This window comes from Ochlerotatus camptorhynchus, unplaced genomic scaffold (assembly GCF_037179485.1).
Source record: "Ochlerotatus camptorhynchus isolate MF236.1 unplaced genomic scaffold, CSIRO-AGI_Acam_v1.1 ptg000196l, whole genome shotgun sequence".
NCBI classification, from domain to species: domain Eukaryota; kingdom Metazoa; phylum Arthropoda; class Insecta; order Diptera; family Culicidae; genus Ochlerotatus; species Ochlerotatus camptorhynchus.
Genome location: NW_027040686.1, coordinates 5,640,773 through 5,657,080, shown reverse-complemented (window position 1 = coordinate 5,657,080; position 16,308 = coordinate 5,640,773). Strand labels below are relative to the sequence as shown.

The window sequence follows — 16,308 nt, the reverse complement described above, 5'->3', positions numbered from 1 at the left end:
GCAGGCGCCATCCTCGTGCTTCTCCCCGCATTTGGAACAGCGTGCCTTGCTGCCACAGTGAGAGGCCGTATGTCCCAACTGTTTGCAGTTTTGGCAGTTCATGACCCGAGGAACAAACAAACGCACAGGTAGCCGAAGTTTTCCCAACTCGATGTAGTGAGGAAGGGCTGAACCAGAAAAGGTCACCCGAAACGAGTCTGTGGGGGTAAAGCTCTTTTTACCCTCGCTGAAAGATACTGAGTTCAGCTTCTGGACTTCCAGTATCTCAACCGTGGGAAGCAAGGGGTTCTTGAAACGGCCAACCGCTTGCTTCGCCAAGATCTCGGGGGTCAGACTCGCTTCGGTGACCACACCTTCGATCTCCACATTACGAGCTGGGATGTACACTCTATACTCGAGTGTAAAGAGCTGGGAGGCAGCAATCTCGTTAGCTTGTTTCAGGTTAGAGACGACAACGCGAAGTTTATTGTACCTCACCTTCGAGATTTCGGTCACGGCCGAGAACCGCTTCGTCAGATCATTAGTAATTTGCATTACATTCAAAGGTTTCTTTTTGGGCTGAAAGTAAACAACCCATGGGCCAGTCGAGTCTTCTGGGTAGGCTCGCGATCGGGGGCTTATCTGTCCCTGTCCATTACCAGACTGAGATGACGAAGCAGGGATGGCATCATCTGATTTCTGGGATGACAGACGTTTTCGACCCTTCTTGCTATCGCGTGGCAAAGTGGTGTCATCTTCCGACAAAACGTCCATTTCGTCTTCCGACAAAATGTCCATTTTGCCGTACTAGTGGGAGCGAAAAACGCTCTACCACTGCAACGATAATCAAAATTACTCGGACACAATACACGAAGAAAAAAAATACTAACACAGAAACACAAACTTAAAATTTAACAGATGGGAGAAAGAAAGAAACAAGAACAAAAACTTATCTGATAATCCTATACTACTATCACCGAGCGTTTACACAGCAGCGGAGCGACGCGCAGCTTTGATGATCTTCGATCCGCGTGTGCGGGCGGTCTTCGTTGGTGTGTGCTTGTATGAAGCTTGGCACTCAGCTGAACACACGATGATGGATGAGCGGTTTGAATGTGGAGGCAGATGCTGACACTTGATGATGATGATCCGTGTGCACAGGTATGCGTGACCACGCACCGATGGTGCGCAAAATGATTGGCGAATTGCCAATCGCAAAAACAATTTTCGATGATTCCGAAAACACACTTTCTTCTCAGAAAAAAAAACTCACTTTTTGATAAATTTATCCGGAATTATGCCAGGAATCACTAAGCGAGAAAAACTGATTATTTACGTCAGATAATAGCGAGAAAACTTCCAAATTAACGGAGCGCGAAACAAGTCGACCGTACTTCTTGCTAGGACGCGGTGGTGTGGGATACACATGCTTTGCAAAGTTGTAGTTGAGAAAATTTCTCATAAGAATTGTTATAGATTTTTTTTTACAGTGCAATATGAAAAATGGCTAGAATACAATGAACGAAAAGTTTGGATTTCCCATAGTAATTTCCATGTAAACTTCAAATGATTTGTGCCGAGTTAGCTAATAAGGACCCAATTTGGAACCACTGAAGCACTGTGGAGCGAAAATTTAAAATTTTGCATCAGTCTACTGTATAGTATGTAGTGCTCTATCCTGCAAAAAAATTTGTAATCAAATTCACTTTCAAATCAATTTTCAAAACTCATGTAGCTCAACCCTTTCCTTCTCAGAAGGTTTTCCTCTGTTTATAAATGCATCAATTCTTTTTTGATAAAAGTGCTGGAACAAAAAATACAAGTAGTTTCTATAGACTCACAGAATTAACCTAGAAACTTGAGTCATTATTGAATATTTAAAGCTGGTATGGCAATTGTATGATAGAGAAGGAAATCGAATAAGTAATCAACGCAATACATTTCCGACCACCAATTGAAAAGGGCCAATCACCTGTTGTAATCAAAAGTTGTCCACTCAAAAATAAATAAAATCGAAAATGCTTAAAAACTAAGTAATTTCCCGCTTTGTCTTATTGAGTCAGAACCAAGATAAGTTTGCCAGTAATAATGCATGAATAAATTCGAAATAATCATGCATTGCTCATTTTTCAATGTTGCAGTGATTAAATCACTAATAATAGGTACTGACTAATATTCAATCATTTCTTGATTAAATTTAAAGATTTTCAGTAACATTCTGAAACAAATTTCAATCATTTTACATTCAATTTGTTGCAGTGCAATGCTGGTCGTTCGAATCATGACTTTTTTTTTTACTTTAAATGATCTTTATTTCTTGTGTTTGTGTGGTTTACATGTATGAATTTTAAAGTGACACAGATGCGTCTTTTCAACTTTAGTACATTTGAGATTTTAATTAATATTTACAGTTCCTAGTCCTATCAGGTCTGTTTTTAAAGTATGACCACCTTGGTGAGATTGGTTTGATTTGAATTGGAAAAAGGAGACTACTTATAACTACTATTAACAACTACAACTAACCTACAACTACTATATACACCTAATCTACTATATACAAATTGCTTATCAAAGCATGTTCTGATAAATTACATTTTTGTGCAAATTTAGTTTTAATTTCGTTAATTCTGGAATCTATTTTCGCAATGCCTGCCTCTTCGTGTAAATTTGTTATTCTAGTGTCGAAAGGACGATCAAGTACCATCCTCAGCACTCTATTCTGAGCGACCTGGATTTTGTTCCTGTGAGTCTGTGCACATGATTCCCACACCGGAGCTGCGTAGAGGATCGCAGGTGCTATGATTTGTTTGTAGACAGCCAGTTTGTTCACCCTTGAGAGGCGGGATCTGCGGCAGATCTGCGGCAGATCAGCGGATACAGACACCTAACCAAGGCGGAACACTTGATTACGGTTTTCTCCACATGCGAGCGAAATAGGAGCTTTTCGTCAAACAACATCCCGAGATAGGTTACTTCCGTGGACCACTCAACCCTTGTGCCATCCATGATTACTGTACAAGAGGGAGCCGGTTTTAGTTTGGGTGATTGCCGATGGAGGAACATAATTGTTTGTGTTTTGGAAGGATTGATTTTGATTTTCCACGTGGTGGAATAATCAGCAAAGGTGTCAAGACATCGTTGGAGCTTGTTTGTTATTTCGCGTGGCATCCTACCCTTAACGGTTATTGCGGTATCATCTGCGAACAGGAAGAACACGCAACCGTCTCCGAGGGGAGGAATGTCGGAAGTGTAGATGCTGTAAAGCAAAGGGCCCAACAGACTTCCTTGTGGAACTCCTGCTGGGATGGAGAACGTGTTTGAAAGGCAGCCATTCAACGATACCATAAACGACCTTTGCTGAAGGTAGTTACGGGTGATTTGAACAAGATGCAAAGGAAAGTTGAAGTTACAAAGCTTGTATGCAAGCCCATTGTGCCAGACATTGTCAAACGCTTTCTCAACGTCTTACAATGCCATGGCTGTGGACTTGGATACAGCCTTGTTACTTCGGATGTTATTCATCACCCGTACTAGCTGATGATTTGTGGAGTGCCCCTTGCTGAACCCGAACTGTCCCGGTAGGACAATGTTATTTTCCTCTACAAAATTGGGCAAACGATTGAGAATAAGTTTCTCGAACAATTTGCTTAGCGCTGAAAGGAGGCTGATTGGTCTGTAGCTTGAAGCTAGCGTTGGGTCCTTCCCGGGTTTGCGGACAGGTATGATTTTCGCTGTCTTCCACGTTCGAATTATGTCCGTGTTACCCTTAAATATGGCGTTGAGAACTGCTAGAAGTTATCCGGCGAAGGAAGCTTCGGATGCTGATTCATTTGTTGTTCATAACCATAGCTGTGTTTTCTCTTTATATATCTATTTTTAATACATTTTTACGTTGTTTTCTCATTTGAATTCTACTACTAGGTAGTTTTAATTCAAAGGAGAAAACAACGTAAAAAGGTATACGATTATTCTACTAAAATGCTCATCAATCAATTTATTCTATTTTTAAGCTTTTGAATGTGTATGATTTTGGCGGTGCGATTATCTGTTTACAATCTTAACTTTTATTTCTGAGCATTATTTTCTTTTTTTTATTTTAGTCATGAAGATTTAACTGTCTCTCTTCAGAGCTGCTAGTATAAGCTCTACCATTCGGTTGACGGTAGCAATTCGGCTGCATTTATACGCCTGATATACGTTTTATATGTCTTATACAACATATCAAACGCTGTAAAAAAGCTGTCCCCGCAATCAATGCTCTTTCCTTCTACGATGACAAATTAAATCCCAATAGCGAAAGCTAGTGCATTGCAATAAATGCACGGAGGAACATTCATTAGACTCGGCATCACGAAATCAATATTCGTCCTTGTTGAGATAATTCTGTCACTGGCGTGCACAGGGTGGGGCAATTGCCCCTCCTTTTATAACTAAGAGGCCTGATTTAAAAATTGCACAGTTCTAGTGAATGGAGGGACAAGCTTTATTGAACATTTATGGTACACACTTAGAAAAAATCATGTAAATTCAGAGTGACATATACGAGCGTCAATTTTGACATAAAGTTGAGTCATAAAAGACGCGAAATATACCTCAATCAAACATACTTTTCGTCGAGCAACGAACTCATGTTTGTTTACGTCTCATTCTTTATGTCAAAGACGGATTGCGTCACGTGTAAAATATGTTATTTCTAAGTGTGTAGAAAAACTACAACGTTTTGGTCAATGGGCGGACAACTTAAACTTGATTTCCGAGAAGATCCTCAAGGGTATTGAATTCAGATGAAAGTTCTAAAAGAAAAGTGAATCCTGCAGATAGTTTCAAGATAATTTCGAAAAGAAAACCGAGAGAATCAAATTTTGAATGAAATTCCAAAGGGATGTTGAGAAAAATTTCAATGGAGTTCCGATGATAATTTCAAACTCATTCGGGGAAGACTTTCTGGAGAATGCAGAGGAAATTCTTCTGAAACTTTAGGGGAATTTCAGTTCCAAGGTGTTCTGAGAAAAAAAAAAAGTTCTTAAATATTCCGAGAAGAATCTCAAGGATATTGAATTCTTATGACAGTTCCAAAATATTTCTGGGGAGAATTCAAAGAAAATTCTGTGGATAATTTTTAGTGCCCTTTGCAGATAGTTACAAGACAATTTCGAAAATAATACCGAGAAAATTCATTCAGTTCCAATGTGTTCTGAGAAAAAATTATGAAGAGTTCTGAATATAATTCCAGTGGACTTCTGAGAAGAATTTCAAAAGAGCTGTTAGGAGAGTTCTAAAAAAACCTAGAAGAGCCTCAAGGATATTGAATTCTGAGACAGTTCCAAAGGATTTCTGGGGAGTATTCCAAAAAAATTGTGTGTGTAGTTTCTAGTGAATCTAGCAGATAGTGCCAAGATTATTCCGAAAAGAATACCGAGAAAATTTAATTTTAAGGGAAATTCCAAAGGAATTGTGAAGAAAAAATTTCATAATTTACCGATAATTTCTAGCTCATTCCGATAACATTTTTTAAGGAAAATCTTCTGAAATTCTAAGCGAATTTCAGTTCCAAGGTGTTCTGAGTAAAAGTCAAGAAAAGTTCTAAAAATAATTCCAGAGGACTTCTGAGAAGAATTTCAAAAGAGCTCATAGAGCTCTAAAAATTTCGAAAAGGAATTCTGAGGATGGACTTTTTGGCAACCGTACAAAGCTTAAAGACAGCTTTTAGATTCCCTAATTGAAAAGTGGGTATTAGTTTGCCATTGAACCTTGGTCTATTGTTGTCTTACTAAACATTCGTCTAAGAATCTTCTCTGAAAATTTCAAGTCATTTTTTACCGTGGTTAAAAAGTTACAGCTGTTTATGTGCGTTGCAATAATTTTGGGTTAGTCTTTTATATCATCTTTAAAACATGTTGAATGTTCATGCATCATTTTTTGTCACCCCGACTGACGGTACTTTGGGACAATTCATCATCGTCGATACGATTAAATTGCCAATTTTCAATGGCTGTCTGAAAGCAGTTTGCATTGAAGAAGATGAACCACCACCGGAGCAAATAATAAATAAAATTAGCTAAATTAAACAGTAGGGAAATAGTGGTGGGTGGACAGCACCATTTTCAACGCACTTTGGAGTACTCCCCATCTCCAGATTAAATGCACCATAAAAAATTGCCCCTCCTTAACAAGATTTCTGTGCACGCTAGTGAATTGACAGCTTTAATAGAGCACGTACTCCACCTAGAATTGTAAAAAATGTATATTTAACGGGGTCAGCAGGTATATATTAAAAAAACGCTGTTTCAAAATAAGGCCGTTTTTAGAAATTCTGACAACTTCCGGATTTTTTTCCTCAACGAATGATTGAAGGATGTCGACAGAATTGTCGAGCACTCTTATGGAGAAATGACTTCTTTTTAATTCTATCTTACCTTTAAGCACTTCCGCGGTATTTTTACCGATGACACCGAAAATATCCTCCATTAACATCCGGAATCACCGCGAAAAACATCATGCACTCGCACAGCAGAATCGACACCGCCAAACAAACGCGAACGAGGTTATGAACAAGTTTGACATTGTTAATCATATCTAACACTTTCATGGAAATAACCATGGACATGATTAAATTTTACCCAGAGAAGACTAAAATTCAATCAAGTTTGATCAGTTTTTAGAAAGTCAGCATGATTAAACTGGGTTAATATTAAAATGATTACTTTTTAATCAAAATGTCAAGCATAACATTTGATAACGGCACAAAAGCATTTGTAAACAAACATTCTAAGGCCCTTTACACGTGAATCAAAGTTCGCCCACGTAAACCAATACCACTTTCGGAAAGGTGATAGTTGCCCCTATCCGATGATGTTGATGTTCGCGTGTAAAGGGCCTTAGAATGTTTGTTTACAAATGCTTTTGTGCCGTTATCAAATGTTATGCCTGATGTGATTTGTCCAATTTTTCAGTGTAATGCGCTTTTTGGGCGAACCGAAGCTGGCCTACGTAAACTCACAACACTATCGGAAAGCTGACATCGCTTGTCATCAATGGAAAATTACAACAACAAAGATAAGATTTACAAGTAAACAACATTCCCTTGTAATTTTATTGTTCATAGAAAAAAAAACACATTGTACACATATTTACACCGTAAATGTCGCCGCCAATTCAAACCCAGCCATATCACACAATGGCATCATCTTTGACGCCTGCATCAAACTTGACAAATTTCCGCTCGCTTTTGGGTGGTTCGATTTTCATCCCGAACAGCACGAACAATCCGAGCAAGGCGACGAAGATGTAGATGAAAAATGCTGTCGAAGAAGAAGAAGTAGGGAAGCAGAGTTTAAAATACGATTACAACTTTCTATTTGATTAATGAGAATCCACCAGAGGCAGGAGCAAATCTATTTATGCGAAATGGTGTAACTGAATGAACTTTTGGGTGATAAGGATTGGCTTCGTTACCTGATGTCAGAAGCCACACGTGACTGGGCAGGGATCGGTCAAGGTTGTGCACGAAATACGATACCCAATCGAAGCTGATGATGATGATGAATGGGATCAGGCAGTATCGATTTTCCTAAGAAGAGAAACAGGTGGTTAGGGTTTGCGGTGCAGAATTTAAGAAAATAGTGATATTATAATGACCCTTCGGCGCACTTTGGCCTAATCACATTTGGCTTACTTAATGAGTTACTTATTGATTTACTACTATGCGTACTATTCATCAATGAAATCGAACTTATGCTGCCACCTGGAAGCCGAATGTTTTACGCGGACTATGTCAAGATCTACATGATAATTAGGAATCTACTAGATTGTTTTGAGCTACATAGAAACTGCTTTGAAATGTGGTGTTCTCGTAATTTCATGGCGGTTAGCATTTCGAAATACAGTATCATTTCGTTCCATCGAAAGATCAAACCGTTTGTTTTTGACTACTCTATCGCAGAACAGCCTCTACAACGAATAACTCAAATACGAGACTTGGGTGTAATGCTAGATACCGCTCTTATATGTCGAATGCACTATAGCGATGTAATCTCTAAAGCGAATAGGCAGCTTAGATTCATATTCAAAATTTCTGCAGAGTTCCAGGATCCACTTTGCCTACGATCCCTGAATTGCTCGCTGGTACGATCAATTTTGGAGTCAAGTGTGGTTGCCCGTATCATGAAAATGGGATGGCTAGGATCGAATCAGTGCAGAACAATTTCGTTCAATACGCACTACGAATACACTCTCCCATGGTATGATCCTTCCAACTTACCACCCTATGAGGAACGTTGCCATCTTCTCGGACTAGAGATGCTAGAATAGGGTTACCATATGGTATCCTAAAGGAGGACATGTCCTCCTTTTTCAATAATTTGTATACACCCTCTTTTTGCCCGAAAATGTCCTCCTTTTAGATCCTTGTATTTTTCCAGTAACATATTCATTAAATTGTTTTCAAAGAGCGTTGTTTGCAGAGCTTATTTGATTCCTTAGGCTGTGGTCCCTTTTTCTGAATTCTTACTTAAATTTGAAGTTTCGAAAATGAATTCTTCCTGTTGTTGATCGTATGTAGTGTGTCTGGTACAATTGCAGGTTTATTAGAAAATTATCTATCTGTCAAATTTAAGTTTAAATTCACCAAATGGAACACAGCCACAGCCACACACAGATTGATTCCAACATGTGTTCGATTTTGACGTTCTGGTTCTATGGAATTTTAGGTATTTCAAGCAAAACTATTCAAATCGACGTATCTAGGAAAGATTCCCTATTTGATGATGGTGTTTGTTTGCGTGGGTGAGTTAGCAATTAAGACAAATCGTCGATTGAAGAGATTTTTTACAAAAGCAGATACGTCGATTTGATACGCTTGATTTGTTTAGGCCGCTGCCATACTGAGAGCGAAGAGGCACGCGAAGCGCGAAATCGAATGTAAGGAATATTTAATATCAATCATAGGAATTCTTTTGAATAGAACGCTAAGCGCGCCTCTTCGCTCCCACTATGGCAGTGGCCTTAGAGTCCTATGCTGAATCATTGTCAAAATTAACAGGTTGCTTTAATGTTTCATGTTGGTGTCAATCAGCGATGACATGTATCCTGATTTTTGTACATGTTGAAATGGTTTTAAGGCAAGATTCCAAGTATCAAAAATGAATTATCAAGGCTAGTTTTATGCATTTTTCAGAAGTATAACGAGAAAATGAATTGAACTGGTTACGACTGCAAAATATTAAAAATCTCAATTGAACCTTTGCAAATCATGAATTTTGAAATAGCGCACATATTATTAAATAAAACGTTTGATAAAAACTCATTGTCCTCCTTTAATGTTAAGAAAATGAATCATTGTCCTCCTTATTCTCCAAACCTCAAATGAAATGTCCTCCTTTTCATGTTTTTGATATGGTAACCCTATGCTAGAACGACGACACTCCATCGCTCAAGCGGTTTTTGTGGCGAAAATGCTGAAAGGAGAAATTGATGCCCCGAATATCCTGATCGAAATTAATTTGTACGCACCAGAGAGGAGACTTTGCCAGCGGGATTTCCTTCATCTTGGATCGCGAAAAGTTCAATATGGACAACAAGACCCCATTAGATTTATGTGTAGTGCTTTTAACGACGTTTTTGAATTGTTTGACATCAACTTGACCATAAGAACCTTTCAACAACGACTATCTTTAAGGCGATAGCTTTTGACGTAGACTACGTCTTACGGGAAGGTACTGGGGGTAAATCTAAAATTGCGACCGTCACGAAAAGGTGTAAGTTTTTTAACGCATATAAGTTTGTCATTTATAGATGAAATTAAAATCCAAATACATCCATCGATAGGAAATAATTCTCGTAAACTGTTACAAAAAATGCTTTTTCATTTTTTCATATAAAAAACTGTTTCAAAAATGTACAGATAAAAAGTGATAATTTTATCACTGTTTTCATGAAATAAACCTTCTCCTCAAACCCAGACGTGATAATCGAGTACCATTTGGTTGTACATCGTGCTGCTTGAATCTGAAAAGTTATAAAACAGCGCTGCTAATGTGCCTCAACTCATTCTTTGCTCGACTGTCGAGCTGTTCAGTCCGTATTTTTGCTGGAGTTCTCGATTCGATTTTGTTTCGTTTCGTTTTGTGCTGTCGCGTTGCGCCGTGGAAGTGTCGCTTTCTGGCAAATTTAATTGAACTTGCAAACACGAAAAAAATGGTGCGTAAACGTGTCAATGAGCCGGCAGCGGGCCCTTCAAAGAAGGTGCTAATCAAGCGCAGCGCGTCGCAGGATGACGCCGGAAAACAAGCCAACCAGTATCCAGTACTCCCGGAAGAAAATGGCGATGGTGACGCCGTTCCCATTGCAAGACGAGAGCGGATTCTCCTGCTTTTCACGCCGGTGAAGGATGTTGCCAAGCTCGGTGCCGAACTGGCAAAACACAAGCTGCTGCCTCGCTTCAAGCTTTGCAGCATCGGTACCAAAATAATGTGCTCCAGCCTGGAGGAGTACAAACAAATAGGAAGTTTCCTGAAGAACAACAACGTTGACTTCTTCACGCATGATCTGCCATCGAGCAAGCCACTGAAGGTGGTTTTGCGTGGATTACCGTCGTTCGAGGCGACTGCGGTAAAATCCGAGCTGGAGCGGTTCGGGCTCAAGCCTGAAGCAGTGTACCCGATGAACCGGCGTCCCAACCAAAACACCAGCTTCCGTGATCAGTTGTTCCTGGTGCATTTCACGAAGGGATCCACCAGTCTTGCGGCTCTGAGATCCAAAATCCGGGACCTGTTTCAGGTCATCATCAGTTGGGAGCATTACAAACCCCAACATCGTGATGTAACGCAGTGTATGAACTGCCTCTCATATGGCAATGGCACCAAAAAATTGCCACATGAAGACAAACTGCGGCAAGTGTGCTGGAACTCACTCAACTGCGTCCTGTGAGCAAGTCGATGACATCGAGCCAACGCGTGTCAACTGCGGTGGAAACCACCAAGCCTCCAATCGCGGATGTCCCAAGCGAGTGGAGTTCATTAATATCCGTCGGAAGGCCACAATCAACAACCAGCTCGGTCGCCTCCGTAATCATCGTTTGCCTCATGTACTCACGGAAGTCCAGTACCCAGCTCTCCAGCCCCGTCGACATGTTCCGAACCTAGCCCCGCTTCCGCTCAACAACCAACAAACCAATCCTGCGAGAATCCAAATGGTTCCCAACAGTCGGACAGTTCAGCATCGTCTCTCTGTTGCTGCGGCCCAGCCAATTCCAGGTTCATCCACCACCCCTGGTTTATCATACGCTGGTGCTGTCTCAGGTGAATCTGTCGACGATTCTCCGTTCACCATCACCATCATCGCGGCCTACTGCCCCAAGCAAACCAACATCAGGGACGGGTCGTCAGTGGCTCTCCGGAAAGACATCATCAAACTCACCCGGAGGAGCGGGAACTTTATCATCGTTGGCGATCTGAACGCAAAACACCAATCTTGGGGCAACGGTCGGAGCAATAGAAACGGCATCATCCTCAATGAAGACCTGCAAGAGGGCCACTATACCATCTTAGCCCCGGACTCTCCCACCCGCTTGAGTTGGTCTGGGGCCCATGCGACCATCGACATCTTCGTAAGCAACATGGGACACAACATCTCGCAACCTGTGGCATTCCAGGAGCTGAGCTCGGACCACTATCCGGTGGTGGCCGAAGTTGGATCCTCGGTTAACCGATTCGAAGCTTCCCGGCGCAACTACCATCGAGTCAACTGGGCGCAATATCAACACTGCGTCGACACAACTATCGACTACGATGTCCAACCGGGGACGTCCGAAGATGTTGACCGGTGTCTACAAACCATCGAGGAGGCGATTTCCCGGGCCAGGGAACAACACGTGCCAGTATCCAGACAGGTGAGCAACACTCTGAACCTTGACAGCCCTACCAAAGATCTCATTAGACAACGGAAACCTGGGAAGGATCCGTCCTCTCCTTCAAGTTATCGACCAATCAGCCTTCTCTCAGGGTTATCAAAACTGTTCGAAAGAGCAGTGTACCACCGGCTCCTGACATCTGCCGATGAAAACAACTTGTTACTCGAGGAACAGTTTGGTTTTCGGAAAAAGCGTTCGACAATGTCTGGCATGATGGCCTGGTGTTCAACTTGCAGCAGTACGGTCTTCCAATCTTCCTAATGAAGATAATAAACAACTATCTATTAGACAGAACGTTCCGAGTCTCTCTGAATGGCATCACATCGGATGCTTTCAACATCGGTGCCGGGGTTCCACAAGGAAGCATCCTTGGCCCCATCTTATCCAACCTGTTCACCTCCGATATGCCGGCTCTCCCTGATGGTGGATCGTTGTCTCTGTTCGCAGATGACACATCCATCGTCTACAAGGGTAGGGTCATCGGAGCTCTGACTGCCAAACTTCAGAGAGGCCTGGACGTCCTGTCTGAATATTTCAACAGCTGGAAGATCCGTACTTATCAACAGGAAGTCAACCCTGTCTCTTAAAAATAAGCTTGCTGTCTACAAACAAATCATCTTTCCTGTAATCGAGTACGGTATGCCAATCTGGGAGAGTTACGTAAAATGCCATCACCTTAAACTCGAAAGGATCCAGAACAAAATCCTTAGGATGGTCCTAAACAGTCCCCCGCGGACTAGAAATTATGAGATCCACCTCCTGGCTGGAATTCAGACATTAGAATTAACCCCCTCGGAGCGTGTTTTGCAATACACCTAATACATGGCCGGTCCCAACTTCTGAAACCCCTCTCCTCCCTCAACTACTACGTTATTTATGAAAGTTCCCTAATCATTGGGCAACAGTGAAAATCATCAGCACACCACACAAAACGGGTTGGAAATTTAGGCGAAATTTCGATATTGATCGTCAATAGCTCGCAATCATATCATTTTAGCTTGAAATCCCTTCATTCATTTCTCGGTACATCTTTAATCTATTGATTGAATAAAAAAATACTAAATATGGTTTATTTTTAAGATTTCGTGCGTTTAATGAACGCACATCCATTATTTTGCATTATAAAACGGGGTGTTTCTGTGGAGAAAAAAAAAGATTTCCTTACACAGATTACAGACTCCTGTACCAAGCAAAATTATCATACGGTACCTCTATTTATGCTTTTAAATTAGCTATGGAAGTCCATCCTACTTGGAAAATTATGCCATAGAACGGATTATAAAATCCCAGATTTTTTGCTGATGGGGGCGAGGCATAGTAAGCCGTTCGATAGCATAATTTTCTAAGTAGGAGGGACTTACAATGCTATTTTCTTAGCATAAATAAAGGTACCGTCGAGTTTTTTTTCAGTGCTAGGTACTGAAATTCGGCAGTGAGCGTTCAAAAGGGCCTACTTGTAATGGTCGATTCTCTTTTTCGATTATCTCTTTACATTGCTACAGCTATGCGAAACAATTCAAACTGAATATTGCATTAGGTCCTAAGTAACATTGACAAGATTCTCTTCGTCGACTTTCTCTTTGAAGCCACTCGGCCAAGGTATTTTCAACACACATATCGATGAAAGAAGTTTTTATCTAGCATCTAATACGACAAATACAAGAAACGGTTATGTGCTCAAGTTATTAACGGAAGAGAATCGATCAATGCTACTTAGGACCTAATGCAATGTTCAGCATGAATATTATCTGAAATTTGTTAACTGTAGTACTGCTACACGGTGAATCGGTTATCAAAAGCAACAGCAAACGCACCGAGAAATGTTAATCCAAGCGAGAAAATCGATCACGGTTACGTCCTTGTGTATGCTCCCTAGAGTGATGCAAAATTTGAAATTTTCGCTCCACAATACTTAAACGATTCCAAATCAGATCCTGACTAACCTCTCAAAATTTGAACGCATTTGGTGAGAGACTGAGATGGCACAAACCATTTGAAGTTTGTATGGGAATTAGTGTGGTAAAACCAAGATTTTTGTTCATGTCTATCTAATAATTCACCATAAGGGTCTGCTTCAAAAGCTTTCAATTGTTCTTGTAGGAAATTTTCCCAGCTACAACTTTGCTCAAGACCACTTTTTGATTAAATGCAAGGATCGAAAGTTGGTTCAATGCGCTGATGTCTTATGATCATGCTCAATCAACTGCTCAGCAGCCAACATTGGTGTTTCTGGGGCGTTGAATAGGACACAAAAATCATGGCTACTATGTCACACTGCAAAATACAGTGTTGCCTACAGAGCAGCTGCTTGATCATGTCATAAGTTTACCAATCTCTTAAATAATCAATAACTTTTTCCTGTCTCGTTTTATATAGAAACAATCTTAAGCAAAGTTGTAGCTGAGAAAATTTTCTATAAGAATGGCTATAGAACTGTTTCACAGCTCAATATGGAAAAAGACTAGAAGGCAATGAACAAAAAGTTGAGATTTCCCATAGTAATTTACGTGTAAACTTCAAATGGCTTGTGCGAAGCCTGTTTCTTACCAAATGAGTTGTAACTTTGGGAGGCTAATCAGGACCCGATTTGAAACCATTTAAGCACTATGGAGCAAAAAAGTCAAATTTTGCATAAGTATTGCACACTGTCGAATTTGTAATCTGTGATAGATATGGAAGTCACTTTTTTCCCACCACAGAAACGCCCCGTGTTCTTATGACAAATTATACATGTGCGTCTACAAAACGCGAACGAAATCTTTAAAAAAAAACAGCAATATTTAGTATTTTTATGCTCAATCGGTAGATAAAAGATGTACCGAGAACTTACTGGAGGGATTTATGCCTAATCGAGATCATCCCGATCAACAAACTACGAAATGTTGCATAACATTGGTGCAAAATTGTGCACTCCGTTTTTGTGTGTACATTCTTTTTGAAGCTGAATAGCTGAGGAAACCTCATTTCTGATCAATCTCAGTACCACATAAACATTTCAAGAGCACAAATATCAGCTCTCACGAAACTTATAACAAAGAAACTGGAACTTCACGTTTGCTGCAGTGCAGTACACAAGGAGTATCAATTTCATGAGTGAAGTCACGACCGTCCAAGATTTATGCCCTAGAAATCTTGAAGTGATAGGGAATATCAGCCATCATGACGGTCATTGTTGGACGCTTCAATGAGTCACCTAAAGAAAGCCTATATTTGCATAATATAGCAACTTTGTTCTGAGAAAGTTTGAAAAAGCACCCAAACTAGTTGTCCAATCACAGAAGAAGCAATGGTACAAAATAAACTTAAAACGCATTTTTATCGGCTAGCTGATTTGCGCTATTGGACAAACATGCCTTGAGCGACAGAATATCGAAACACATGTCCATCATTTTATATCAAAACAATTGTTTTAACTAACCTTATAAATCCCGTACATCATCAGGGCAACAGCTACTAGTATAAGGCCATCACCGATGAAATCCACGTACGAAGTACTGACCAAATCTCGCACTACAATGCAGAACAGAAATCATAGAATCAACATAAAACTCCATCGATGATCATTTCAAATCATCCTTACCATCCATCGGCAAGCCATTTCCACCATCATTATCACCGCCTCCGAAGTAAAAGTACAGCGACAGACCTAACGATGCCACTTCCAGCAGCCCGGCCAGCATCCCGATGAAATAACCATGAAATTTGATATCCGAAAAGCAACCCATCACCCGACCAGAGACTTTAAATTCCACCAAAATGTAACCGAGAAAACGAACCCAAAGGACTAAAATTTCACGTTTGCTCGTTTAAAGAGATTGAGCAAGACTAACGAGAAACGGTCTGCTTCGGTAGCGCGCGATTGTGCAGTTTTCGAATTCAAGCAAGCAGGAGGCTGTTGCAAGGATCTTTCTCCGATATAGCCTTTCACTGGAACACAAACATATCAATAATAACAACAACAACGGCAGCATTAGAAAGCGAAATTTTCGGGAAGAAAATAAGGAAGTGTACGATGACTGCAATAACAATCGGGAGAGGGAGAGAGAGAGAGGGAAAAAATAACATAAAGGCAGCAGTAGTTCAAAGGGAAAATCCTGAAATTGCAGCTGGTGTTTGTGGCGATGATGGCAGAATGATGTCTGGAAGGAAACATAAACGGTGCACAGAAAATTCGTTTTGAGAGGGGAATTTGCATAATTTAGAGTGCTTTTCCCAAATTTTTCATTGAACAATTGCTTGACCACTGAAGATGATGCTGCTCCGCCTTCAAACTTTCGGTTGTGCCGTGTTTGGCTTGAATCCTTGTTGTTCAAAAGTCTAGACTTTTGGCTCGTGCATAACCATATAACTTCGATCCTTTCTACCCAAGTGCTAACACTTAGACTATAAGAAAGAACGAAGGCTTTCCATTCGTTCGTGCC

The 16,308-nt window shown here is 40.6% G+C and overlaps 2 protein-coding genes across 4 annotated transcripts in view; one reads left to right on the top strand and one right to left on the bottom strand.

The window, feature by feature from the left end:
* The window catches only part of LOC135702720 (alpha-protein kinase 1-like), a 365,060-nt gene that overhangs the window by 344,302 nt on the left and 4,450 nt on the right, over positions 1 to 16,308 (top strand). The window lies entirely within an intron of this gene.
* LOC135702741 (uncharacterized) lies at positions 7,097 to 15,720 on the bottom strand. Its single transcript, XM_065223795.1, has 4 exons — positions 15,468 to 15,720; positions 15,306 to 15,397; positions 7,435 to 7,549; positions 7,097 to 7,280 (listed from the first exon to the last, which is right to left on the bottom strand). Exons 1-4 carry the CDS (start codon positions 15,610 to 15,612, stop codon positions 7,150 to 7,152), a joined length of 483 nt encoding a protein of 160 aa, XP_065079867.1. The 5' UTR covers positions 15,613 to 15,720; the 3' UTR covers positions 7,097 to 7,149.

Bases quoted from the DNA above. Each gene is read 5' to 3' on its own strand.
- LOC135702741 (XM_065223795.1), bottom strand. From the start codon at position 15,612: ATGGGTTGCTTTTCGGATATCAAATTTCATGGTTATTTCATCGGGATG. The intron at 15,398-15,467 runs GTAAGGATGATT...TCTGCATTGTAG, and splicing joins AAATGGCTTGCCGATGGATG to TGCGAGATTTGGTCAGTACT. The intron at 7,281-7,434 runs GTAACGAAGCCA...CTTCTTCGACAG, and splicing joins CGTGTGGCTTCTGACATCAG to CATTTTTCATCTACATCTTC.